Here is a 26,620-nt window from a genome sequence, read left to right as displayed (position 1 = left end):
AGGCTCTGCAAAACACCCAGGATGGCTAGGTTTGAATATTAGATTCATCATTTACTAATAGGCAATCTTGTGTAGGTTTGGCCAAAACTTCTCTAGGCCTTATTATTACAACCATAAAATTCAGAAATAGCAGGCAGGGATATAGGTCAGTGGTAGAGCTCTTAGAAGCCCTGGGTTCAATCTCCAGCACCACAAAAATAAAAAAATAAATAAGATGTCATGTATAGACTTAGCATGTAAATGCTCTATAAATATTAGCAATTATTATTATATGAATTATGAAATCCCATCTATAGGATAAGAAAGATTGAGGGAAATGAGAGGTGCAACTGAAAAGAACTGAGACTACTTTACTGAAACAAGAACTAGGAGAAAAGACACCTCTGTTAAGATAGCAACTTTTTTCAGAGAAGCCAAAGGGACATGGAAGCTACAGTCAAATAATGTTTTCAAGACATCCATACAGCCTTCTCAGAAGATCATGCAATAGCACTATAAAAAATGTACAACTGTTATGGGGAGGAGGAGCTAGCTGCTAGTTACTGAAAGGAGCTCATGCTTCTTCATCACAGATATACATCAGATCTACCTCTCTTACGGTTGACCCCACAGCATAGAAAGTTGAAACCTAATGAGGAAAAAAACAGAAAGTTATCACTTACTTCTTGGTGTTCTACTTGCTTATAGCAGATTAAAAAAAAAAAACAAAAAAACAAAAACAACAAAAAAAAAACCTCTAAAAAGTTTAAAAATTATGAAGAGCACCTGGCTCAATGTCTAACACTAAATGTGAAATGTGAAATGATTTTTTGCAATTCCAGGTAAGTGTCCAAAAATACAGAGGGAGCAGCTCTGGCACAAAAATTCCAAGATCAGACACAAAACTTGTATTCCAAATCATTTAACTCTTCAGTGAATTCAAATTGGCCAAATTTTTTAGATATAAGGCTCCTCTGCATATAGGCTTCTATCCAAAGATATAGAGATGTTTACTATAGCATTGTATATAATAACTATGAATGCATAAGTAACCATAACTGGAAAGAACCTATATGAACAAGAGGGGATTGGTATTATCAATTATAATGTAGTTTAAAACAGATTATAAACTATTATTTTGACATATTTATGAATATCACAATAAATTGTTGAGTAAAAAAGCTTTTAAAAATATAGTGTATCTTTTTTTCTTGGTGCTAGGGACCAGATAACATCTTGTGCATGCTAGTCAAGCACTCTATCACTGAGGTACATTTCCAGACCCTGATATAATTTTTCATACATTTATCTATAAATTTACATTCACTTACACATGTAGAAAAGGCAAAAAAAAAAAAAAAAAAAAATACATACCAAAATGTTAAAATATAACATCTCTAGATGGTGGGATCAGATTAACTTTTTAAGTTTCTATTTTTTCTGAATTACACAAACTCTGTAACAAAAAATTTAATATGTATATTACTTAATTAAACAATTAAAGAAAAGCAATACATAAGGATCCTTTTAGTGTTATTCTCTTTACTTTATAACCCATAATTCCCAGTATGCCACTACTCAACAGCCTGTCCTCCCCATACACATTAACTCAAGCTTATGGGATCATGTCATACTGTTGGCAAAAATAAGCTAGAAGGAAAAAAATTTTTAAAGAAAAATGCCTAGAATGCTGTTGACAATCCCAAGATAAAAATAAGCATAATTCCTATATGTAGTTTTTCTCAAGTACATATTACTTTGGTACATATTACCACAACTTGAAATAAAAGTACATGAACACATATAACAGGTTCTTTTTGAAAAAGGGAACCACAGTCCTCACATATCAAATAACTTTTTAAAAAGATTCTTTAGATGTTGATGGATCTTTATTTTATTCATTTACTTATACGTGGTGCAGAGAATCAAACCCAGTGCCTCACACATGCTAGGCAAGCACTCTACCATTGAGCCACACCCCAGTGCTCAAATGACTTCTTTAAAAAACAGGGATACCCCCCAGGGTCCAGTGGCGCTCCCCTGTAATCCCAGCTGTGGGGAGCTAAGGCAGGAGGATCACAAGTTCAAAACCAGTCTCAGCAACCTAGGAAGGCCCTAAGCAACTCAGTGAGACCCTGTCTCTAAATAAAATACAAAACAGGGCTGGTGCTATTGCCAGTGGTCAAGTGTCCCTGAATTCAACTCCCAGTGGACCCCCCCCCCCAAAAATTAAATAAATAAAAATAAAACAGGGACACCCAATTCTGGCATATCTTGTAGATGTCAAAACAAGGGGAGAAAACAGCCTCTAAATTATGAAAAAAAGTTGGGAAATCATTAATGTTACTAAAGTAATTTCAGAAGAGCTGAACCAGTCAAGTCAAATGCCAAACTAGAAACAACCCAGTCAATTCTTGCTAAATCATCACTGTGTCACAGAAAATTTTTTGAGCAACTGTGTACTAGTTTCAGGGAAGCATTCCATTTTGGTCCTTGGCCCCACCCTATCTTGTGTCTGTGATGAAAAAGATACTGGAAGGGCTGGTTTCTAGTCACTTGGCAAAACAGCACTGTGATTCTCCATAAACCTACTGAGCTACTGGAGACAAAAATTCACTGTTGAGAGGCATGAGAAAACACAAAAGAAGGGACAGGCACAGTGCTGCGCACCGGTAATCCCAGCTAAGCAGGAGGCTGAGGCAAGAGGACCACAAGTTCAAAGCAAAGCTAGGCAATTTAGGGAGACCCTGTTTTAAAATAAAAAATAAAAAAGAGCTGGGGATATAGCTTGGTGGTAGAGTGGAGCTAGATTCGATACCCCAGCACTAAAAAAAAAAAGAAAGAAAAAGAAAACATAAAAGGAGAAAAGAGAAAAACCGGGGTAATCCTGAGAGATATGAAAAGAACAAATTCCAGAGGAAGAAGTGAGGTAACCTTAAAGGAGGAGGGTTTTTTGTTTTTGTTTTTGTTTTTCTGTAGTTGCAGAATGACAGAATGTCTTTATGTTTTTTTAAAATGTGGTGCTAAGGACGGAATCCAGTGCATCACACATGCTAGCCAAGCACTCCAGCACTGAGCTACAGCCCCAGCCCAGGAGGAGATAATTTAAACAAAGATTCTTTTATTGAATTGGTCTGAAACAAGTTAGGTCCCCCCCACACACCAGCATGTGGGACAAAACAGAATTGGCCTTAATACCAGGGCCTCTCCCTGTGCTTTCAGAGCACAAGTATTTCCGTCCAAGATAAGATGACATCATCCACCAGATGAGAAACTAAGAGGCAGTGTGTGACTGACTTGAAGGTTTGAAGTACACATATAATTTGGGGACGCTAGCCGGATGTGCATTCTTCAGACAACCAGTATTTTGCTTCGACAGGTCATAAGGTGTTCCCAGAGATGCAATTCAATGATCTAGCAACATTAACACATAAATGTATCAATATTTCCTACTTTAGAGCACAGATAAACTAGTTTGAGCTAGGGATGTAACTCAGAGGAAGGAAGGAAAGAGGGAGAGAAGGAGGTTAGGGAGGGAGGTCACCCACAAAAAGCACAAGGGAGCCTTTTCAGAAGCAAAAGCTAACCTTTAAGGGACTCTTAGTTGATAAGTTGATAGTCATTTAACAAAAAATAAATAAATAAAATAAATAAAAATAAAAATAAAAACTAAAAATCCTTTCAACAAAGTAAAACCAAAACAAAATCAACCTAGTTGCTCACTGAACTCTCTGAAGCAATCTCCCCAGTCCATGTTAACTTGGAATACTGAAAGTCATTCTGACTATATCCCTGCAGGTGGGAGGCACAATATGTTCTCCAAATGAAAATACTCAGAAATGTGTTTGAAATGTCAACATGCCTCCTGAGGAGTATTACTGAACACACAGCTCTAAGCAATAATATTTTTTTTTTAAAAAGTACCATCACCCTCACTAATGACTAAAACCCAAGTCATATCTCAGAGAAAACCTAAGTTTTGTTACCCAGCAGACATCAGTTTTTCCTAAGGAACAGAAACTTTTAAAAGCAGCCTGGGGATCACCTTAGCTAAGAGCCAACCAAAAGCAGATTAAGGAATGAGCTACAATTCCATTAAGATTCACCTCAATAACAAACATCTTTGCCACTAGTAACAGTGTCTCTCAACCTCAGTTTCCCAGTTTGGAAAATGGAGCAGTTAAGTAACAATAACTCATTGGGCTGGAGTTGTAGTTCCATGATAGAGCGCTTGCCTGGCTTGTGTGAAGCCCTGGGTTTGATACTCAGCATCACATATAAAAAAAATAAAAGATCCATTGATGGCTTTAAAAAAAAAAGAAAGAAAAGAAAAATACCTCAGCATTACAGTAAAACAATTCTATTTTCCTGTGTTGAACTTTTGTCTCCAGTTCCACAATGGCAAATTTCTTGCTTCTCAGGCCTCAAATATGTACCCCTTCGCAGCAGTCCTTTAACTGAAATAATGAAACAAATCCAAGTTCTTCCTTAAAAGACCTGAATCTCCTAAATAAACTACCCATAGCCAAGAGGCATTTGAGATTTTTGGCAGACTGCTACCTCTTAATTCTATGTCCAGATCTGGCTCTATCTATCTTGCAAGTACAATGAGTCTTGCTCAACTAAAAAGCACATGTTTCCACAGAGAAAGCTGAAGGTAACGTGCAATAACTGTCCCAACAATGACTTCAAAGCAATTCTCTCCACCACAGAAATCAGAAATATAGCCAAGCTACTTCTCTGTCATCAGGCTCCTTGTTTACCTACATTGTACACAGAAAAAGCTAATACACTCTAATTATACATTAAAAAAAAAAAAAAAAGAAGTTGTCTTCCCATTCCCTCCCCACAACTTCCCTTGCTCACCTTTCTTTAGTCTACCCTCCACCAACAAAATGGATCCACTGGATCCTCTGATCCTTTGGGACAGTGCTTATTCTGGGTTAATAACATATTGCTCAGTTAAGTATAAAAGACAAATAATAATATATATTTAACCTCCCTACAAGGAACTTGTCCTCTTTTTGCTAAATTCTTCCTTGGAGCCCATCAACAGGAAGACTTTCCAGGAATCAGATGTTTACAGGTTAATATATAAGGTATTTAGCAGCCATCACAAAATAAACAGACTGGAATTTTACAGGCAGAGAAAGAAAAATGACTGGAAACAGTTAAAAATTATAGAGGATTTAAGAAAAAAGCTCATTTCAAATAGAAAACAGTAAAATAATAAAAGTTCACAGGAGACATGACAAAACTGGATGAATGTGTGGAAATTAAATGCTCTTTTTTGATGGAAAAGGGTGTGAGGTAACAAAAGGGCAAATGGGATAAGAAGGGGTTTCCTCTAGGAAATATCAATCCAAGCACTCTCTTCGGACTGAACTTTGGGCTGGGTTTGGAACACAGAAAAACAGATTCCCTCTGGCTATCAGGAAACAGCATGCTTCCTGAAGTACACTTTTATCTTTGGTCATGAACAAAAAGAGAAAAAGAAACTGCTCATTTTGGTCTTCTTGTTGCCTTCTTCAAGTAAGAATACTCCAAAATTCTACAAGAGAAAATATCCAACTTAAAGGATAAAAACCACCTGTACTCTTTCCAGTTCTGCCACTGGTCTAGTGTTATTGCTCTTACTCACTTCACAGGCTATAGTTTCCATTATATTATCAAAGAAAAGCAGGCTAATAAAATATTTACATTACTAGCTAGCACATATTTGAGCAAAAGTAGTAATCAAAAGAGCTCACATGTAAGTAAAACATACTATTTTGATACTCAAAGCTAACTTACAAGTACATATTGCCAATTAATTAATCTCTGATGCGAGATACCTATAAGACTAGTTAATTATACTTGACACTGAGCTTGAATGGTTCTAGCAAAAAAATATGACCATGAAACACCAGGTGTGGTTGTGCACACCTGTAATCCCAGCTAGTCAGAGGTTGAGGTAGGAGACTCCCTTGAGCCCAGGAGTTAAAGTCCTGCATGGGCAACACAGTGAGACCTGTTTCAAACACAAATAAAGACATTCTGATGTCTACAAAATGGCTTACAGCTGTATACAAAGAACACAGACACACGACAACAACAACAAAAAAACCCTACCATTCAAATTATCAGATTATGGCAATTTACTAGAACAAAGCCACCAGAACAACCAACTCGTGAGACTGGCCATGAGCTTCCTGATTCGTTGGGATTACAGGCATGCACCATCATGCCTGGCTGAGGGGTGACTATTTTAAAAATGCACTGGTTAGACATGGTGGTGCCTGCCTGTAATCCCTGGGACCCTGCAAGACCCTGTCTCAAAAAATAACAAAAATAAAAAAATATGGGAATGTGGCTCAATGGTACAGTACCCCTGGATTCAATCCTAAGTACTACAAAAAATAATAAAACATATATAAAAAAATTTTTAAAATAAAAAATAATGGCTGGGCCAGAGGCACACACCTGTAATCACAGAGCTTGAAACCCAGCCTCAGAAACTTAGCAAGACCCTGGTCTCAAAATTAAATATTAAAAAAAAAGGATTGGGGATGTGGCTCAGTTGTTAAATGCCCCTGAGATCAATCCCTGGTACAAAACCAAAAATTTTTTTAATGTTCTAGTCTGAAGTACAGGGAGTTACAGTTCCCTTCACTACCTTCAAATCCAGACTTCAGAACCAACTCTTTACTCTGCTTTCTAGTAAAAAGGGAACTCAATGGACTTACACGTCAAACTCTTAACTGACTGTAAGAAGTTAACCTAGCCAGGCCTGTAATCCCAGGACCCATGACTGTAACACAGGGTTTGGGAGGCTGAGACAGGAGGTTGGCAAGTTCAAGGTCAGCCCTTAGCAACTCAGAGAGGACCTAAGCAACTTAGTGATGCCCTTTCTCAAAATAAAAAACAAAAAGGACTGGGGACGTAACTCAGTGGTAAAGTAACCCTGGAGTTAAATCTCCAGTATACCACCCCCCCCCCCCCAAAAAAAAAAAAAATAACTAGAGATAAGGAAACAGACACTCTGAACACTGGTGTGATAGATGGTCTCACTGTCAACAGCACTACATCAGCACTAATTTTATTATGTAGGGTCACTGTTTAAATAATAAGGATAATGAGAAAGAACACATTTTCTTTACACAGCAAGCAACTGAGACTAGACAGCAAACCGCATCACCTTTAACAACCAAAATATAAGAACAAGAGCAAGATAAATTTATGCTGTAAGATGATATTCATTTATCATTATCCCCCCCACAAATCCAAAAATGGTTAACTATGTTTAGGGGAAATTAAATGGGAAAATATGTTAAGCATCTCCTAGAGATTATAGATGGCTCTGCACTCTATTTGTTAGCAGTATAAAAGACCAGGTCTAGCTTAATGGTCAAACAATCAAGATAGGGGTTTATTATTGTCAGGAAACAACTCTTCAAAATAATCTCTTATTCCTAATTTGAATGACAAAAGATTTTTGAGTCTCCAAAAGTTATGAATAGATTATCTAACATTGTCAATCTATTCCTCAACAATTATATCCATTTCAAAACTGCCAGAAGTTTATATTTAGAATTTTAGATTTTCACCAAAACTTAAGTGGAGTTCAGCTAAACATTTAAGAACAAATTTGGTTTTATGAAGGTTGAAACACTCACCCTGAATTTCCACAAGGTTAGCCTTCTATCTTTTAACAATGTAGGAAATTGAAAATCATCATTTATTCCAGCAAACCTCCTAATTCCCTGGTACCATCCAAAGAAGCACTCTCCTATCATTACAAACCCTTTCTAAATAAGTAGCCTTTTCAGGATCAAAATCGAATATCTTATCTTCTTCAAAAACATCCTTGACTGGGTGTGTGTATAAGATAGACATCAGTAATCTGTGGAACTAGCCTTAATCCCAGCAATTTGGGAGTCTGAGGCTTGAGGCCAGCCTAAAAGCTTAGTGAGACCCTGTCTCAAAATAAAAATTTAGGGCTGGGGATGTATCTCAGTGATAGAGCACCACGGATTTGCTCCCCAGTACTGGAAACAAAAGGGAGGGAAGCCCAAAAAAGTAATCTCTAATCTGTGGACTATTTTTAACTCAGACATTTTTAAACCTTGACTTCACATATGAACACAGTAAAATCAAGGAAGTGTAAAGTCAACTGAGCCTAATAGCTGATGTTCTGGTGAAAACCAAAGAGCATTTATACAATCTGTAATATTAACTGCTAGCCCTGGGATCTGTCAGAAAACATAAAAACCGATAAAAATATCAAATCATAATAACTAAAATAGATATTAGGATTATCAGAACTAAAAGTAGAGATGATTTATCAATAAATGACAAATATTTCCTTGTTATTCCTGAATTTGTCTACCTGGGAGGTACTTCCATGAGATGATGACAAATTGAATTTTGGGATATAAATACACTGCTCTTACTATTAATCTTGTTTCTAACAGAAAGACTACCTACTTGATAGTTGAGAAGCTTGCTTAAGAACCACACTCAATCATTCCTCTTTCTGATCTGCAAAGTATGAGAAGGTCTTTTATTAAAGAACACTATATATTAAAAACAGCAACAAAAAGCTGGGCATGGTGTTGCATGCCTGAAATTCCAGTGACTCAGGGACTGAGGCAGTACCGCAGCAAGTTTGAGGCCAGTTTCAGCAACTGAGTGAGACCTTGTCTAAAAAAAAAAAAAATTAAAAGGGCTGGGATGTAGCTCAGTGACAAAGTGCCCTGGGTTAAACCCCCAATACTCAAAAAGCAAAAAACAAAATCTGGCACTTTTATTTTATTCTTCTCATGTTTAGAATGCTGCATGACTTGTTCTGGTCCTCTAATGCTTTTATAGGAAAAGCAAAAATTCTCAAGAAACTAAAATAGAGCTTGGCACAGTGGTACATGCCTGTAATTCCAGCTACTTGGTAGGCTGAGGCAGAAGGATTGCAAATTCCAGGCCAACCAGGGCAATTTGGTGAGACTGTGTCTCATAAAAGTAAAAAAAGAAAAAAAAAATATATATATATTTATTATATTTTATATTATATATATTATATATATAATATATTATATTAAATATATATTTATTATATTTCATATTATATATATATTTATATAAAAATATATATATATATTTTTTTTTTTTCTTCAAAAAATTGGTCTGGGCACAGTAGCACATGCCTGTGATTCCAGCAACTCAGGAGGCTGAGGCAGGAAGATTGCAAGTTTAAGGCCAGCTTCATCAATTTAGCAAGGTCCTAAGCAACTTAGTGAGACCCCATCTCAAAAATTAAAAAGGCTGGGGATGTAGTTCAGTGGTAAAACACCCCTGCCCAGGTTCATGCCCCTCTACCAGTTAAACTGCCCAGGCTGGCCTCAAACTTGTGATTCTCCTGCCTCAGCTTCAGAAGCCAAGGCTTGTGCCACAGCATCTGGCTTCAAAAGAAAAATAAAAGAAAAAATTAAAAGGGCTTAATATGTAGCTGGGTGGTAAGAGTGAATACCCCTTGATTCAATCCACAGTACCAAAAACCCCCACTAAAACTAGATAAATTACAGCTTACAACGTACCTGTGACTACATATTCCCTCATTTTAGCTGTAATGTTTAAGATGGAACCCTCTATTTAGCAGATTCAAAACAGCAAGGATGCAATTCCAGGCCTAAGGGAAGTGTCAAAATCTCAAATAAAGCATCCAACATCCAAGCCTCTCCTGTTCACAGTGTAGAGGCAACAGTCATCAGGGACATGAGATTTCTAATACAAGTTCTAGAACAGTTTCTGACTCACCACCCCCCATACACACATTTTCCCTCCTACACACAATCTGTTTCTTTTCTTGTAGGCCTTCTCAGCCCTCTTAATCTTCTTTAGTTTCTAACTACTCTCTATATTCCCTGGTTCCGTTCTCCAATTTCCTGATACATCCAAAGCATTCTTCCAGTCTCTTTCCTATTATGTAATATTCTCCCATAGCACTTAGAGCCATCCCCCACTTTTCTTTCTTTTTCAGGCCTAACTCCAAACATCCCTCCCCTCAGGTTCTACTGTAATTCAAGATTCCATTTCATCTTGTCTGTTTTCAAGATCTCCTGACCCAAAATTTCCACATTTAGGCTCTCTCCAAAACTTCCAATTCCCTCCCAAAGTTGGGCAGGCCAGGCATGGGAGTCACCAACTGAGTTCGTCTGAGAAAATATGTACGCGTGTCTGCGCGGGCGGGGGTGGGGAGAGCAAACCAGAAGAAGAAATGACGCATTAGGGGGAGTCTCGGAGGGAAAAGATCACTCCAATAACTCCCACTCCAAATAAAACGCACGATTTTCTAACTCCCCCCGAATCAAAATGGTCCCATAACTCAATTTCGTTTAAGTCCCATGATCTCTTCAACATTTTGATCCAATTAACTCCAAAATCAACTTTGATTCCACCTGCCTCACACTAATTGATTCCTCTTGTTAAGCCTCCGACTAGTTTCTATACTCCCTTGTGTTTCTCGTTTCCTTCCTACCCCCACCGTCTGTATCTATCCCTCCTCCTGGAAGTCCTCAACTCGATCTCTAGGACTGTCACCGTTTTCAATAGCTTCCTTCTCTCGCTTAAACCCATCCTTTCCGCAGACTCCCTGCAAGCTCAGAAACCCCTATTTCAAAGCCCAGCTCTCGGTCCTTACCGGCAACCCCTCGGACATTCCCAGCTACAGGTGCCCTCCCAAGCTCTGCTCTTCCTCTGATCGCACAGTCCTCACCAGAACTATGTCCACGCCCTGCCTGGCTTACCTGAGGCCGAGTTACTGACAGGGACCCCGGGATCAAAGGATGAAAATCCGACCGCCGACTGCCCGGAGGAGGCTGACGCCATCTTGGCAGCCCCCTCCCCCTCAGCGGCCTCGCTCCCTTTCAGTCAGACTCTTCCTCTTCTCGGAATCGAATCTTCCCCACGTCTCTTCACACAATTCGCGTTTTGCAGGCCGCCCTCCCGCCCCCTCGGGGGCCTCTCTCAGACACGTCCGGTTAGCTCCTGGACCAGTTCAGGGCCGCACCATTCGCCTGCCATGGGGAAGAACTCCGGTCTCGCAACCTCCCTTCGCAACTTTAACCGCTCTCCACAGGAGCTACTTTCTGCCTTCACAAGGGAGTAAGCTCAGACTGGCGGCTTGGACCCCGCATCCGGACCAAACCACACCTAAAAGGAAAATAAGGCATGAAAAGAAGTCCGGGAAAAGCGAACGCCCCCCTTCCTCTCCTCCCTAGCCGCAGCCTGTTTATCGCCCAACCACAAGGCTCCACTCCCGGTGGGCAAGGGGAAAGGGGGGAAAGAGTGCGCATGCGCCCGACCTTCAGCTCAGGGTTCCAGCCACTGAAAGAGGAGGGGAAAGAAAGCCAATCCGAAGGCTGCTGATGGTCACGTGAGGCGGGTTCCTCACACCCTAAGGAATCCGGGGGTGAAAGACTGGCGGGCGGAGGGGCGGGGTACCTCACATACGGTGGCTCGGTAAGTCAATTTTGATCCTGTTCTTTGAAAGAACTGGGTTTTGTGTGCCCTAAACTCGGAAGAAGTCTGCCTAGGTAGCCCCTCTAAAGTTCACAGCCCCGAAAGAACAGCGAAAGCACTGGAACCAAGTCGGAGACATTAAGCCGTCGAATACTACAAAACATCACATGCCATCAACTCTTCCCAGGCCTTTTCCGGTTTTACTACCTTGTTTAATATATGTCTTACCTTCCTCCGACATTAGAAATAGATCTCTTTTGTTTGCGTCAAATACAAAGCTGGGTACAGTGACGGAGTTCAGTAAATATTGGTAGATTAATCAATGAAGACCTGTCAAAAAAAAAAAAGAACCCCACGGAAGGCTTCCCGTGATCCAAAGTCTTTAGCCTCTGTCAATTATGTATGCCCCAAAGGGCTTTCGATATACATAAATTCCCCCATTCTACTCTAGTCATCGAATTAACTGCTCCACTGTAACAAAAAAACTCTGGAGGTCGTGGACCCTGGTGGAGATCTGAAGACCTGAATACATCAAGCTTCTGGAAAGTAAGGGTTGTTTGGTTTACTCTTGTATCTCCACTCTTTCGTCGTGACTTTGAACAGAGTGGGTGCTCAGTAATTCGTTGTGGAATGAAAAGGAATGGGAAAATCCTCAAGTTTTGTAGCCCCCAATTTCCTCTTGGGTCCTCCAAAGGGAACCTAGGGCAGAAACGTTCATAGAATACCCCCCACTCACCTCAGCTTTCTGTCCCTCCCTCATCAAGATATAAAATACTTGTTTCCTTGCTGCCATCTGCCGGATTATTTGTCCTTTTCTGGGTACTGAAGGTAAACAAGCATCAACAGATTGGGATTCTTATTCAACCGGTTAGTACTGAAATATTTAATGATGACCTATACCTATGCCCCTCCCCCAACTAAACAGTACAACTAGACAGCGTGGAGCATAGGATTTGGCTCATAGGTATGCAGTAAACAAATATCAATTGAATAAATTATCCTTCTTTTCAGAAAAGGCATGTAGTTACTTCCATTTCCTGAGTTACTTTAAGAACCAGCTTGTGTGGGCTGAGATATAGCTCAGTGATAGAGGACTTACCTAGCATGTGCCAGGTTCTGGGTTCCAAACCCAGCACCACAAAAAACAAAAACACCCTCCTCAAATTAAAAAAAAAATTTTTTTTAAAAACTCAGTTGGTATAGAGGTAAAGCTGTTTCTGATTTCAAAATTGGAAATAAATCAATGAATTCTGGAATGAACAAAGGCAGTCACGAGAATTTTATCTCTGAGAGCTGATCTATGAATTTGATTTAAGCTCTCATGAAGGAAGAAATCTCTGATTTATAGCTTCTTAGAGATCTTTGTTTCTACCTTTTGTACCAGAAGATGACTATTACACCTGCCACCTTGTATTTTGTCATTCTGCTTACCTGTTTGACTCTCTCATAAGACTAAACTCTTCAGGTCAAAGATTACATTTTATCCATTTTTATACCTCAAGCATCTAGAATAGTGCCTGGCACAGAGTAAGTACCTAATAAATGTCTCCTAAGGGCCCTAATATATAATGAATGAACATAAAATTCAGAAAGTGGAATTAGGGATGTTTAAAAAGCAGGTGTTTTTCATCTTTTACCCCTAAATTTTGTCTCTGTCCCCCTTCTACTTTACCCCTGGGGTGCCCTATGAATCACGGAACCACTCTCCCCTCGTAACATTCCTGGCATAGCAGAACTGGGGTGATGTGGCAGGGTGTGGAAGCAGAGGCAGAGCAGGACATGTTGGCTTGGTGCCCCCAAGGAAATAGAAAAGGGAGTTCACCAATACCTACTGTAGGAAGGGAGGCAATCTAGTGACCTCAAAATATGTCCACATATTCAGACTTGAATGTGTGTGAGTATTCACGTACAGCTTCATTAAATCATCCTTTTGGGACTGAGGATATATAGCTCAGTGGTAGAACATTTGCCTATGATGCACAAAGCCCTAGCACCACACACACACACACACACACAAACGTCCTTCAAGTCTTAGAACAGCTTCTAAGTTAAAAACAAAGGGTCTGAGAACTGGCAAGGGCAACCTGGAGGCTAGAATAAGAGGATAGATACCAGCGGGCATGGTAGATGGTGCTTCCAATCCCAGCTATTTGAGAGGCTAAGGCAGGAGAATTTCAAATTTGAGGCCACTCCAGGAAACATAGCAAGACCCCATCTCAGAAGGGGTAAAAAAAAAAAAAGAAGGATGGTTACCTTATTCATTCAGTTAGTAATTCATTGAACAATTCATTCAAGTAACATAATTTAGTCCCAGCTATAAGGTGTAGCCCAGGCACTATGAGAGTCCCTAGTATACAAATGAAGATAAAGCCACTGCCTTCAAAAAGATCACAAACTAATGAGGGGTACAGATTCATAAGTCATTAGAATAAAATGTAATAGGTGCCATCATAGAGGTGTACAATTGCTATGGTTTGACAGGCATATATTCAGAATAAAAAGTGGGAACAGAAGTTGATAACAGCGTCTTGATAAATACCCCAGACTATTTGGGATTGAAATAATTCTGAAGAGTCTAAAAGTCATGATTTCCATGGCTATGGAAACTGTGCCTGGAAAGAGAGGACTAGTGTTCAGGAAGATGTCACTGTCCTAAAAAATTAAAATTTTGCCAGATTAAAAGGAAAGGCATTCTTAAAAGGGAAAAACCTCCAGGTTGTCATCCAGAGATGACAGAGAATTGGTGATAGGGAAGTAATGCTGAAATAGGATGATGTGGCAGGAGGTGAGGTTAGAAGAAGAGGGAGAGGCTAAATTATGAAGGATCTTAAATGCCATACTAATAGTAGTTATCTTCTACTAAACGTTTATTATGTCTTTACTAAACCCTGTGCTAAACACTTTACAAAGATTATGTATTTTTTGATTTTTTTCAACAATCTTAAAAAGGTAGATATTATTAGTCCTGAAAAGTAAAAGAGCCAAAGTAATGCCATTTTTGTTCTGACCTAACTCAATTTTATGCTTGCTTAAAATGTTTTCTTTTCAGTCTCCTGACAGCTGTATCTATTTTGACAGTATATTAGGGCCTTCTGACAGCACTGATTATGGCCTTGATGTGTAACAAAAACAACTATGAAATGTGTAATCAAAACAGTTCTCTCACGTAATCAAAATATCTGTCTCAACAAGGTCTTTCTGACCTACATCTGGCTCAACTGTCCTTGTGGCTTTTGTAGGTTTTGCCTTTATAAACTGTGTACTTCCAAAATTCAAGTGCTGGGAGTTCTTTGAGGTGCTAGCCTCCCAGTCGCTTGCCTGGCTTGCTCATTAAAGGACTGGAAAAAAAAAAAAAAAAAAAGTCAATTTGGTTCAATAAGCATGGTGGTCTGTAATTCTCACGCACACTGTAACAGTCCCATTTTGCAGATGAGAAAACATTCAGAGAAGTAAAGCTACTTGTAAGTCACACATGTAGAAAACCTTCAAGCTCAGGCATAAACTCAGGTGTGGCTGGCTCAAAGACTGTGTTCTTAACCATAATACTGTGCTTTCTGTTTATCCTGTAGATGATGGGAGAGACATCGAAAATTTTCAAAGAGAGAAGTGACAAAGTCTTAGTTTTTATAAAGATTCCCACTGGCAAAATGAAAAACGGGCTGCAGCAGAGGGAGACTGACCCCTCAAAATTAAAAAAAGAGAAAAAAGAAAAAAAAAAGTGTGTGGGGGGGTGCTGGGGATGTAGCGCAGTGGTTCACCGGCCCTGGGTTCAATCCCCGGTATAAAAACAACAACAAAATTCTAGACTTAGGGTAGTGAGGGTCCTGGTATAGATTAAGCAAGCCAGGTCAGAGGGTGCTTTGACATTTTGGCAGAGGGCTTGGAAGCTCTTCGTTAAGAGTGGGCGGAGCTGATGAGCAAAAATGGCTTAGAGGCGTGACTAGGAGCCACTCGACGCTCTGCTGCATCTGCCTGTAGACGCCTGACTTCCGTCGTTGGCGGCCACCCGCAGGTAGTGGTGTCGAGCGCCGAGCTCCGAAAACCAAACTGGGTGAGCGGGCCCCTGGTGGCCGCGCAGTCTCGCTAGTCGATATGAGTTTGGCTGGGGGCCGGGCCCCTCGGAAGACCGCTGGGAACAGGCTTTCTGGGCTTCTGGAGGCAGAGGAAGAAGATGAGTTCTACCAGACGACTTACGGAGGTTTCACCGAGGCAAGAGCTGGGCCCAGGAAGAGGAAGGGGAGGAAGGGAAGAATCCTGAAGAGAGAAACCGCGGACAAAGAAGGGGGCGGGGAATAGAGAGGAGCCCTAAGAGCAGATGGAAACTGCAGGGCGCGGGTAACCGGGCGGACGTTAAGGTGGAGTCCTAGAAAGGACCACCCTTGACGCGATTGTGGGGTCAAGGATGGAGAAGGCCTCCAGAGGCATCCCAGAGTAGGGTGAAAACCTTCATCTTACTTCTGTCGCTGCATCTCTTACAGCACTTCTGACATCTAGAATACGCAAGGCACGTCGTAGTTTGGTCACTAGGTATATACTGCCGAATTATTCACCCGAGGCATAGAAGGAACCCCTCCAAAATATGGAGAACTTGCATAGATAACCTTTCCTTACCTATCTTAAAAGGGTCCCTGTTTATTTCCTTCGTAGAACATAAAGTTAGGTTTGTTCCCCGTTATACGTCCAGTGCCTAGATCAGTGTGTGGACTGAATTGGCACTTGTTAAATATTTATTGACCGAATCTACCCATTCATTAGATATGTGTCAAGCATCCAGAGCATGCCATAGGATGTCTTCTGCTCTAGGGAGACAGTATTAAAAAATTCAACCTGTCCCAAGCACAGTGGCACACAGACTCGGAAGGCTGAGACAGGATCTCTGCAACTTAGCGAGCCACTTCTCAAAATAAAAAAGGGTTGAAGAGCCTGTCGGGGGTCGCCTGTGATGCTAGTGACCAGGAGGCTGAGGCAAGAGGATCATAAGTTCAAAGCCAGCCTCAGCAATTGCGAGGCCCTAAGCAACTCAGCTAGACGCCGTCTCCAAATAAAATATATAAAAGGGAGTCTGGGGTTGTAGTTTAGTGATAGAGCGCATGCCTAGCACCTATGAGACACTGGGTTCTATCCTCAGCACCACATAAAAATAAGTAAATATAATAAAGGTATTATGTCCATCTACAGCTAAACAAAAAAATTTTTAAAAGGGACTGAGGATGTGGCTCCGTGGTTAAGCACCCCTGGGTTTAATCCCCAGTACCAAAAATAATTAAAGGGGGGCTGGAGATAGCTCAAAGGTAGAGCACACCTTAGCAATTTAGCAAGGCCTTCAGCAACTTAGTGAGACCCTCTCTCAAAATCAAAAATAAAAGGGCTGAAGATGTGGCTCAGTGGTTAAGTGCCCCTGGGTTCAGTCCCCAGTACAAAAAGAGAGAGAGAGAAAGAAAAAGAGAGAAACAATGGACAGGGGTTAAAGGCCCTGGGTTGGATCCCCAGCACCAGCCAGGGGAAATGTTACATGGACAATAGTGTTCAAGAGAAATTAAGAAAATAGAATCCTCAGGACGTGATGACTGGGAGTCATTACTTATACAACCCTAATCAGATTAAAATAGAACATTCTCATCCCTCCTCCAAGGCTCATTTTCCTATTCCTGTCATTTTACGAGTCGTTATTTAATATGTACCCTTTATGCTTCCAAAAAGGAGTTAAGGAGGCTTATAAACAAAAAGCTAGAACAGTAAAAATAGAGACAGATCAGAAGTAATTGTACCAGGAGCCTATGCTAAAATGGTACTAGCAATTGATATTAAATTTAGCTGTGAGCTTCCTGGCAGCCAAACTCTCAATTTCTTTTTTTAGTAAGAAAGAAGCATACAAGTGCTTAAAGAAAGACAACCTTTTTCAGCATTAAGGAGATATCATTGCATCCTTAGAGATATATAAAGTAACGGGTTGGTAGATGATATAAAAACATTGTCTTCACTAGCCATGTCTATTAATGACTCTTGATAAATGCTAAAGGAATGGTAGTAAGTCCATAATTTAGTGAAAGCACTTCTAATGGGAAGTTGAGCTACCCTGTGGTGATATGGTTTAATACCAGATTAGAGCTGAGGGGATTAATGTGTTCCCAGGCTGTCTTTCGCAAACATCAGTTGGGAGGAAATGATGGTCATCAGTGCAGGATTGACTTCTGGCTGGGTTGGAGTGTTAAACATCTGTGTTACATGCTTGCTTTGGCAAACTGTGTATCAAGATTAGATCATGGGGTTGGTGTTATAGCTCAGTGGCAGAGCGTTTGCCTAGCATGCAGGAGACACTGAGTTTGATTCTCAGCACCACGTATAAATAAAGATCCATTGACAACTGAAAAAAAATCTTTAAAAAAGTTTAGACCATTAGTTTGCATCATTGATTAAAGAGAGAACCACATGTTTGAGGTGTACCCAGTCCAGGTGACCACCCCCCCTTTTTTTTGATACTGCGGATTGAACCCAGGGCCACTTAATCACTGAGCCACATTCGCAGCCCTTTTTAAACATTTTTTTTTATTTTGAGACAGGGTCTCTAAGTTGCTCAGGGCCTTGCTAAATTGCTGAGGCTGGCCTTGAACTTGCAGTCCTCTTGCCTCAGCCTCCTGAGTCACTGGGATTACACGTGTGTGCCACCTTACCTGTCCCAGTTAACTCCCCTTAAGTGCTTTTTTTCCTCCCTTTCCAGAGTGGCTGCCTTTCTAGGCTTAACCTATATCACCTCAGGTCTAGGCTATACTTTAGGTTTTCTGTCTTTTCCAGCCCATTTAACTAACCTCCAGAGCTTTCTGGAACACCTCTTATACATGCCCCCACATCTTTATTGGCTTCTCATTATTGATAGTAATGCTCAAATATTTTTCATCCCAAAACACCTGAGGAATAATACAATTTTTTTCAGAAACTTTAAGTTTATCTCAACAATGATTATCAAAGCTGGTATATAGAGTAAGGAGAGAGAGAACTGAGCATCATTAAGCTACAGGTTCAAATCATAGTTATTAGCTTGACATTTAAGTTTCTCTGTAGACCCAATTTGAAATCTTATAGTCTTATAGGGCAGTCACTGTTGGAAAGAGATTGTGCTGGAACCAAAGCAACCAGCTAAGGATTCTTGCCAGAGATAAACCTGCTTTACTTGGGTCTAAATCCTTATTCCACCAGGTGCGGTGGCACATGCCTGTAATCCCAGCGGCTCGGAGAGGTTGAGGCAGGATTGTGAGTTCAAGGTCAGCCTCAGCAACTTAACAAAGCCCTAAGCAACTCAATGAGACCCTGTCTGTAAATAAAATACAAAAAAAGAACTGGGGATATGGCTCAGTGGGTACGCACACCTAGGTTCAGTCCCTTGTAAAAAAAAAAGAAAAAAAAAATCTCCATTCCTGCTTCTGAACCTTTTCCAATCTTTCCACCTGCTTATGAGTTCCTCTTCCCTCTTGACTGTCTAAATACCACCAGTGTTTTAAACTATGACTCACTTTCTCTTCATCCTTTAGAGTCTAAATCAGGGTTCAGGGGCTGGGGATGTTACTCAGTAGCTGGGCGTATGTAAAACCTGGGTTTGATCCCTAACATCAAAAAATAAAATCATAGTTCATCAAACTACAACTTATGTTCCAAACCTGACCTACTCCCAATCTGACCCTTTACAGAAAAAGTGTTCTGACCTCTGATTTAAAGGATTAAAATCTAAAGGTTAGATTTGGACCACCAGTCTTCTCTGATCTATAACATTGTATTGCCATTTGATACTTTATATGTTGCCTTGTATTAAAAATTTTATGGGGAGGGGCCAAAATCTGAGTAGCTAAAAAGCCACACAGGGACAGAGATCCCACCCCCAATTAAAAATCCTGGACACAAAACCTGAATGAGCTTGATTATATACTCAAGTTGTCACACATTGTTACTGGCAGAATTAGATGCTGTTTAGTGACCTAGTGGTAGAGGAAAATTGGACTCTGCTCTATGCGTCTTTTATCTTTGCTGGTTCTAATCCATATCCTTTCACTATAATAACCTCTAACTATTAGTGTAACCAAAAAAAAAAATTTATGTCGATGTCCTGTACTTCACTAGACTATGGGACTCTTTTTTGGGGGGTGGGGGGTTACAGGGATTGAACCCAAGGGCATTTAACCACTGAGCCATATCCCCAGTCCCCTCTATTTTATTTTTTATTTTGAGACATGATCTTGCTAAGTTGCTTAGGGCCTCACTAAATTTCTAAGGCTGGCTTTGAACTTGTGGCCTCCCAAGCCACTTAGATTACGGTGCACGCCACTGTGGCCAGCTACACTATTGGACTCTTGAAGGTAGAGACCAAACCACATTCTTTTGTTCCCCAGTATTAAGAGTGCTACAGGTAAAACAATCAATTAAGGTTGGAAGAAGGTAGTGCTAGAAACAAGAACCAACAGCCTGTAAGACTTTGCCTGAGGAGAATGAAAGGCTAAGTTGGAAAGGAAAGTGAAGAAATTTTGTTCTTTATGAAGGGATATTAATAACTCCATTGCCAACCAGTTCTCATCTCATTGTGTCCTTAGGAATCTGGAGATGATGAATATCAAGGGGACCAATCAGACACAGAAGACGAGGTGGACTCTGACTTTGACATTGATGAAGGGGATGAACCATCCAGTGACGGAGAAACAGAAGAGCCAAGAAGGAAGCGTCGAGTAGTCACCAAAGCCTATAAGGTGCAGGAGGAATCCTGGGGTTTTGGGGGACTTTCTTAATCCCTCTTTTCTCCTTCACTGGGTCCCAGTGCTCGCCATATCAGTCCCATTTCCTATAGTGCTAGTTTTGTCTGTTAAGATCCTCATCTTTCTCCTTACCTCTTTTGTTCTCTGGTATCTTATTCTAATCTGTGTCCAGGAGCCTCTAAAGAGCTTGAGACCTCGAAAGGTCAGTACCCCAGCTGGTAGCTCTCAAAAGGCCCGAGAAGAGAAGGCACTGCTACCACTAGAACTACAGGATGATGGCTCTGATAGTGAGTATGGAAATTTGAATCAGTTGATAAAATTAGAATGTGATGTTGAATTATTTTATCAGTGTTAAATTTACCAAAGTTGATAAGCATACTGTTATGTGAGGAAAATCTTTTTACTTACCAAAGTATTTAGGAAAAGAAGTCCATGATGTGTGCAGCTTAATTCTCAGATCATTTAGAAAGAGCACACACACAGAATGAAATAAGAATAAAATGGGGCAAAATATTAACAGTAGGTGATGTAAATAAAGGCATACATGGGTGTCATTTGTACTATTCCTAAAACTTTTTTGTAAGTTTGAAAGTATATCCAAGTGAAAACTTTAAAAATATGTAAATAAATAAAGAAAGTGGACAAGACTAAAAAGATTTCTTCCCATCTTACTCTTCCCAGGTCGGAAATCCATGCGTCAATCTACAGCTGAACATACTCGACAAACATTTCTTCGGGTACAGGAGAGGCAGGGCCAATCTCGGCGGCGAAAGGGGCCCCACTGTGAGAGACCATTGACCCAAGAAGAGCTGCTCAGGGAAGCCAAGATCACAGAGGAGCTCAACTTACGTTCACTGGGTCAGTCTGTAGTTTTAGGAAAAGTAGGTAGAGATGCTGAGAAGCATAAGAAAAACTTTGTTTTTTGACCAAGCATATGATAGTTGATCAGAAATAAGTCAAATATAATTGTACTATGAAATGGAAGATTATTTACCCTAACTACGTTAGACCCAACCTAGTTTAATGATAGTTATGAAATTTAGATAACTTGACTTCAAAAGAACACATGATTGATTTGGGGCTGGGGCTCTGGCTCAGTGGTAGAGCGCTTGCCTAGCATGCATGAGGCTCTCGGTTTGATCCTCAGCACCACATAAAAAATAAATAAAATAAAGGTATTATATCCATCTACAACTTAAAAACAAAACAAAACACATGATTGAGAAAAGATTTAGTTCAGCTCTAACATCTTCAGAATATATTTTGATGGATCTTTTTTTTTTTTTTCCCCCCTGTGGTACTGGGGATTGAACCCAGGCGCACTCTACCATTCAGCCACATTCACATTCCCAGCCCTTTCTATTTTTTGAGACAGTCTTGCTGAGTTGCCCAGGCTGGCCTCAAAATTGGGATACTCCTCCCTCAGCCTCCAAGTAGTTGAGAGTACAGTCATATATTACCATGCCTAGCTTCATAACTTTTAAAAATTTACATTCTAAGCTGAACACTGTGGCACATTACCTGGGAGGCTAATTAGGCAGGAAGATCCCAAGTTTTCCCCAGCCTCAGTAGCTTAGCTTCTCTTAAAATAAAAAAAAATAAGAGGGCTGGAGATGTGGCTTAGTGGTAGAGCCTCCTGGGTTCAATCCCTAGTACCACACACAAACATACACATACACACAAAAGAAAAATAAATAATAATAACCATAAATAATAATTATGTTGGCTTTAAAATATATATGATTTTAAATGTATATGATAATAATTCAGTACTTTTGGGCTGGGGAGGTAGCTTAGTTGGTAGAGTGCTTGCCTTGCAAGCACAAGGCCCTGGGTTCGATCCCCAGCACCACAAAAAAAAAAAAATTCAGTACTTTTAAAACAGTAGCTGTCCTTCAAAACATACAGTGATTGAAAACTATCATCAACCATGAATGACAGCAAGACTCTAGGCTTTGAAATCCTCAGGATAACCTAAGATGATATGAGTGGGGTGGGAAAGAATGGAAACCCTTGCCAAAGTCCTTCATAAGGGAGTGACTGTGACTTCGAGAAATTATTGTAGACTTTTGGCACTGGTCTCAAAAGAGAAGGGGGTCTAAAACCTGCATATGCATCATGGGGCTTGGTAGGATACAAGTGTGCCCTATGTGGGACATGAGAGAATGAGCAGCCTCCAACAGAAGGCTGCAGGGAGAGCAGTGGCGTCAGTGGATGACCGGTTTCCAGTAAGGCAAGTTGTATAAGAAATGCTGAGTGAGAGAGAAGCTTGAGGATATGGGTGAGTTGACTGATTTTAGAGCAGGAGTCTATAGAACACAGGAATGCATTAAAAAGAAGGAAAGGGTTGAAAGTTTGGGTCAAGGTAGAGGAAGCAATATTACCAGTCAGAATTCAAGTAGAAAAGTGTTTCAGTTACTGAAGGGGTTTCCAGAGCACTCCTTTCATGGTCAGATGTTAGAGGATTATGTTCATAGTACCCACATACTGGAAGGACACAGAAATTTGGAGTTCATATAGAGAAGAGCGAACTAGAATATTATTTATTTATTCATTAACAAATACTTTTGAATGCCTATAATGTGTGGAATGCTGCATGACATTGATAACATGTAGGTAATGTGAGTCACACTTAACTGCCCTTAAGGAGGAAGCATATCAACTGTGCATTACCATAGAGCAGTGTCATGGGATCCAGGCAGGTGACATCCAAAGTGTAGCCAGCACAAGGACTGAGGTGACTTGGAGAGGAATGCTTGAAAGGAGGAGCAATTTAGCTAATTGTCCTGTGAGAATGCAGACTCAAGGTTGCCAGGCTTCCTTCCTTCCTTTCTTTTTTTTTTTTTTCTTTTTGTACTGGAGATTGAAGCCAGGACACTACCACTGAGCTACATCACCCAACCCCTTTTATTTTGAGTAAGTTGCCAAGGGTCTTGCTAAATTGCTGAGACTGGCCTCAAATTTGCAATCCTATCTCAGCTCCTGAATAGCTGGGATGTCATGCATGCACCACCGCACCAGGCTTTTGTGTGTGTGTGTGTGTGTGGTAGGTTTTGTTGTTGTTATTGTTTGTTTTGTTTCTTGATACTGGGATTGAACCCAGGGGTTTTAACCACTGAGCCACATCCCCACCCCTTTTTAAGATTTTATTATATTGAGACAGGGTCATGCTGAGTTGCTTAGGGCCTTGCTAAGTTAAGAGGCTGACTTTGAACTTGTGATCCTCCTACCTCAGCTTCCCAAGTTGTTGGGATTACAGTTGTTGCTCCTGGCTTTCTTGTTTTTTTTTTTTAAAAGGAACCCAGAAATCTATCTTTAAATGTGATTTCCCAATTTCTAAATGTCAACAACTAGGTCCATCTTTTTTGTTTTTAATTTTTTTTAATTGTAGATGGACATAATACCTTTATTTTATTTACTTATGTGGTGCTGAGGATCAAACCCAGTGCCTCACTCATGCTAGGCAAACACTCTACCACTGAGCCATACCCCCAGCTCTTTGTTTTTGTTTTTAATTGCAGTACTGGGGATTGAACCCAGGGGCACTCTACCACTACCCCTACACCCCGGCCCTCATTCATTCATTCATTCATTCATTCATTCATTCATTTTTGGTACCAGGGATTGAATCCAGCAGTGCTTTACCACCAAGCTGTATTCCAAGCCCTTTTTGTTTTTTATTTTGAGGCAGGATCTCACTAACTTGCTGAGGCTGACCTCAAACTTGTGATCCTCCTACCTCGGCCTCCCAAGTCACTGGGATTACAGGTGGGGGCCACTTCATCCAACCAGTTTTTTATTTTGGTACAGGGTCTCAGTAAATTACTGAAGCTGGCCTTGAACCTTCAATCCTCCTGCTTCTGGCTCCTGAGTTGCTGCACCACCTTGCCTAGTTCCAGTTTTTCTTTAAAACACTACAGATCAGGGCTGGGGTCGTAGCTAGATGGTAGAGTGCTTGCCTAGCATGTGTGAGGCACTGGGTTCAATTCTCAGCACTGCATATAAACAAAATAAAGGTCCATTGACAATTAAAAAAAAAAAAAAAAAAACACTACAGATCAAACAAACACTTAAATAGTCTGCCAGCTTGCAGCCTCTGCCAAAACCTGTGATAGGTTCAGTAGTAGAAGAGTATACTAGAATTGCAGTGACATACACCTATAATTCCATTGACTCAGGAGGCTGAGACAAGAGGATTGCCTGTTCAAGGTCAGCATTGACAACTTAGCAAGACCCTGTCTCAAAAAAAAAAAATTGGGGAGTCGGGGGCCCACTGGAGATATAGTTCCATGGTAGAGTATCTCATACTATCACAAAGATAAATAAATAAATAAAAAGAATATACTAGACACAGAGATTGAGGTAGTGAATCAAAACTGTGGTATTAGGAATGGTTTAGTAGAATGGGTATTGCAATTAACCTGGAGAGGGAAGAACTCTGTTATAATGTAACGTACTATCTTGGCTAGGAGCAGGTTGACAGGGTAATTGTAGAGAAGATTCTGGTACCCAGGAAAATTAACAGGCTCCTTGTCACAGAGTCCCTTTCAACTTGAGGTCCTTCAGTCCTGAGTGGTTAAGAATATAAATGTATTTGAGAAAGGAGGATTGGGGAGGATGTTAAGAAAGATAAGCAGAAAACTCATGAAGTGGGAGGTGTTTTAGAGCATCTTAGGAGTGACTAGGTCAGTGACCAGAAAGATACTTGAGAGATTATAGAACAGAACTAAGTGTAGGAAAAGGGGAAACTGACTATCCCTTCGTTTTTCCCTGTGACGCTAAAGAGACATATGAGCGACTTGAGGCTGACAAAAAGAAACAGGTTCACAAGAAACGGAAGTGCCCTGGGCCTATAATCACCTATCATTCAATGACAGTGCCACTTGTTGGGGAGCTGGGCCCCAAGGAAGAGAATGTGGATGTAGAAGGGTAAGTAAATCGATGGTGTTGAATTTGTGGCTTTCCTCCCTCCCTAACTTGTAAACCTTTCAGATTCTGCCCTCCCTTCAACTCCTTTCTTTCTCTTTCAGTCTCTCTTTTTCTCTCTTTGCTATTTTTCTGTCTAGCCTCACTTTTCTTCCCATCTATCATCATTTAGTAGGTTCTTTCAAAATGCTCCTATCACCCTATCTCTTTTTTTCTTTCCTCCTTGATTTCTTCCCTTCTGTATCTATTTTCTCCTCACCTCTTTGTGTCTCCCGCCCCCACCCCCTGTCTTTTGCCCTCAGACTTGATCCTGCTCCCATGGCTTCTGCATTGACTCCCCATGCTGGGACTGGACCTGTGGTACCACCTGCTCGCTGCTCACGTACCTTCATCACATTTAGTGATGATGCGACATTTGAGGAATGGTTCCCCCAAGGTCGACCCCCAAAAGTCCCTGTTCGGGAGGTCTGCCCAGTGACCCATCGTCCAGCTCTTTATCGGGACCCTGTTACAGACATACCCTACGCCACTGCTCGAGCCTTCAAGATCATCCGTGAGGCCTACAAGAAGTACATCACTGCCCACGGACTGCCTCCTACTGCCTCAGCCCTGGGCCCTGGCCCCCCACCTCCTGAACCCCTCCCTGGCTCTGGGCCCCGAGCCTTGCGCCAGAAAATTGTCATCAAATGAAGAGATGTTTAGTCCTTAGAAAACTCTTTCCTACCTGGACATGGGCTCTTGACCTTCCCTCTCTCTCTACTTTTCCCCTTTATATCTCTGATCTTTGCCTGCTCCTCTTCTATGTCTTCCCCTTTTTCCCCCCTAGTTCCTACTTGTTTTGTTGTTTTTTTTAATCTAATAAAATGGAAAGATCTTTTTGTTTTTCTGATCTAAGGTTGGGAGCAAGAAGTATTTATGAATGTCTGAGTCTATTTGGTTCTTTGTGTTTGTTTGATAACCCTTATTATGAACTGTCCTTTGTATCTTTTTCTTTTTTCTGACATGAGGTCTTGCTGTGTTGCCTAGGCTGGTCTCAAACTCCTGGGCTTAAGCACGCCTCACACCTCAGCCTCCTGAGTAACTGGGACTACAGGTGTGTGCCATGACGCTCAACTTGTCCTTTTTAAATTGTATTCATTCTCCAACTAGATTATAAACTGTAAACACCTTAAAATTAGATACCAAAACAAAATCCTTACATTGACCTTTTTTTTTTTTTTTTTGTCCTGGGGATTGAATCCAGGGGTACCTAACCACTGAGCCTCATTCCCAGCCCTTTTTTGTATTTTATTTAGAAACAGGGTCTCACTGAGTTGCTTGGGGTCCTTGCTAAGTTGCTGAGTCTTGCTTTGAACTCTCAATCCTCTTGCCTCGACCTCCGAGTCTCTGGGATTATAGGCTGTACCACTGTAACTGGCATATTGACCTTTATATCACCTTGTATTTACTGCTTTGAATGTAACAAACACCAAATAGTAGGAACCATT

At 40.7% G+C, this 26,620-nt stretch overlaps 2 protein-coding genes across 7 annotated transcripts in view; one reads left to right on the top strand and one right to left on the bottom strand.

Annotated features, from left to right (window-relative positions):
- Positions 1 to 11,303, bottom strand: part of PIP5K1A (phosphatidylinositol-4-phosphate 5-kinase type 1 alpha) — a 47,906-nt gene extending 36,603 nt beyond the window's left edge. For 2 of the 6 annotated variants that reach the window (XM_079147546.1, XM_079147547.1), the window contains exons 1-2: positions 10,758 to 11,303; positions 590 to 628 (exon numbers count right to left, since the gene is read on the bottom strand). In XM_079147546.1, coding sequence (XP_079003672.1) covers positions 590 to 628; positions 10,758 to 10,839 — 121 coding nt within the window. In that variant the 5' untranslated portion in view covers positions 10,840 to 11,303. The remainder of the gene's footprint in view (positions 1 to 589; positions 629 to 10,757) is intronic. The other 4 variants (XM_079147550.1, XM_079147548.1, XM_079147549.1 and 1 more) reach the window with 4 other exon arrangements.
- Positions 11,304 to 15,474: 4,171 nt separating this feature from the next.
- VPS72 (vacuolar protein sorting 72 homolog) lies at positions 15,475 to 26,010 on the top strand. The gene is made up of 6 exons (XM_079122472.1): positions 15,475 to 15,681; positions 20,049 to 20,201; positions 20,380 to 20,494; positions 20,889 to 21,065; positions 24,992 to 25,136; positions 25,436 to 26,010. Exons 1-6 carry the CDS (start codon positions 15,565 to 15,567, stop codon positions 25,821 to 25,823), a joined length of 1,095 nt encoding a protein of 364 aa, XP_078978598.1. The 5' UTR covers positions 15,475 to 15,564; the 3' UTR covers positions 25,824 to 26,010.
- Positions 26,011 to 26,620: the final 610 nt, after the last annotated feature.

The sequence above is a fragment of the Sciurus vulgaris genome (assembly GCF_902686455.1).
Source record: "Sciurus vulgaris genome assembly, chromosome: 1".
Lineage (NCBI taxonomy): Eukaryota > Metazoa > Chordata > Mammalia > Rodentia > Sciuridae > Sciurus > Sciurus vulgaris.
Note: the sequence above shows the minus strand (reverse complement) of the source record. Positions and strands in the feature narration are given on the sequence as shown.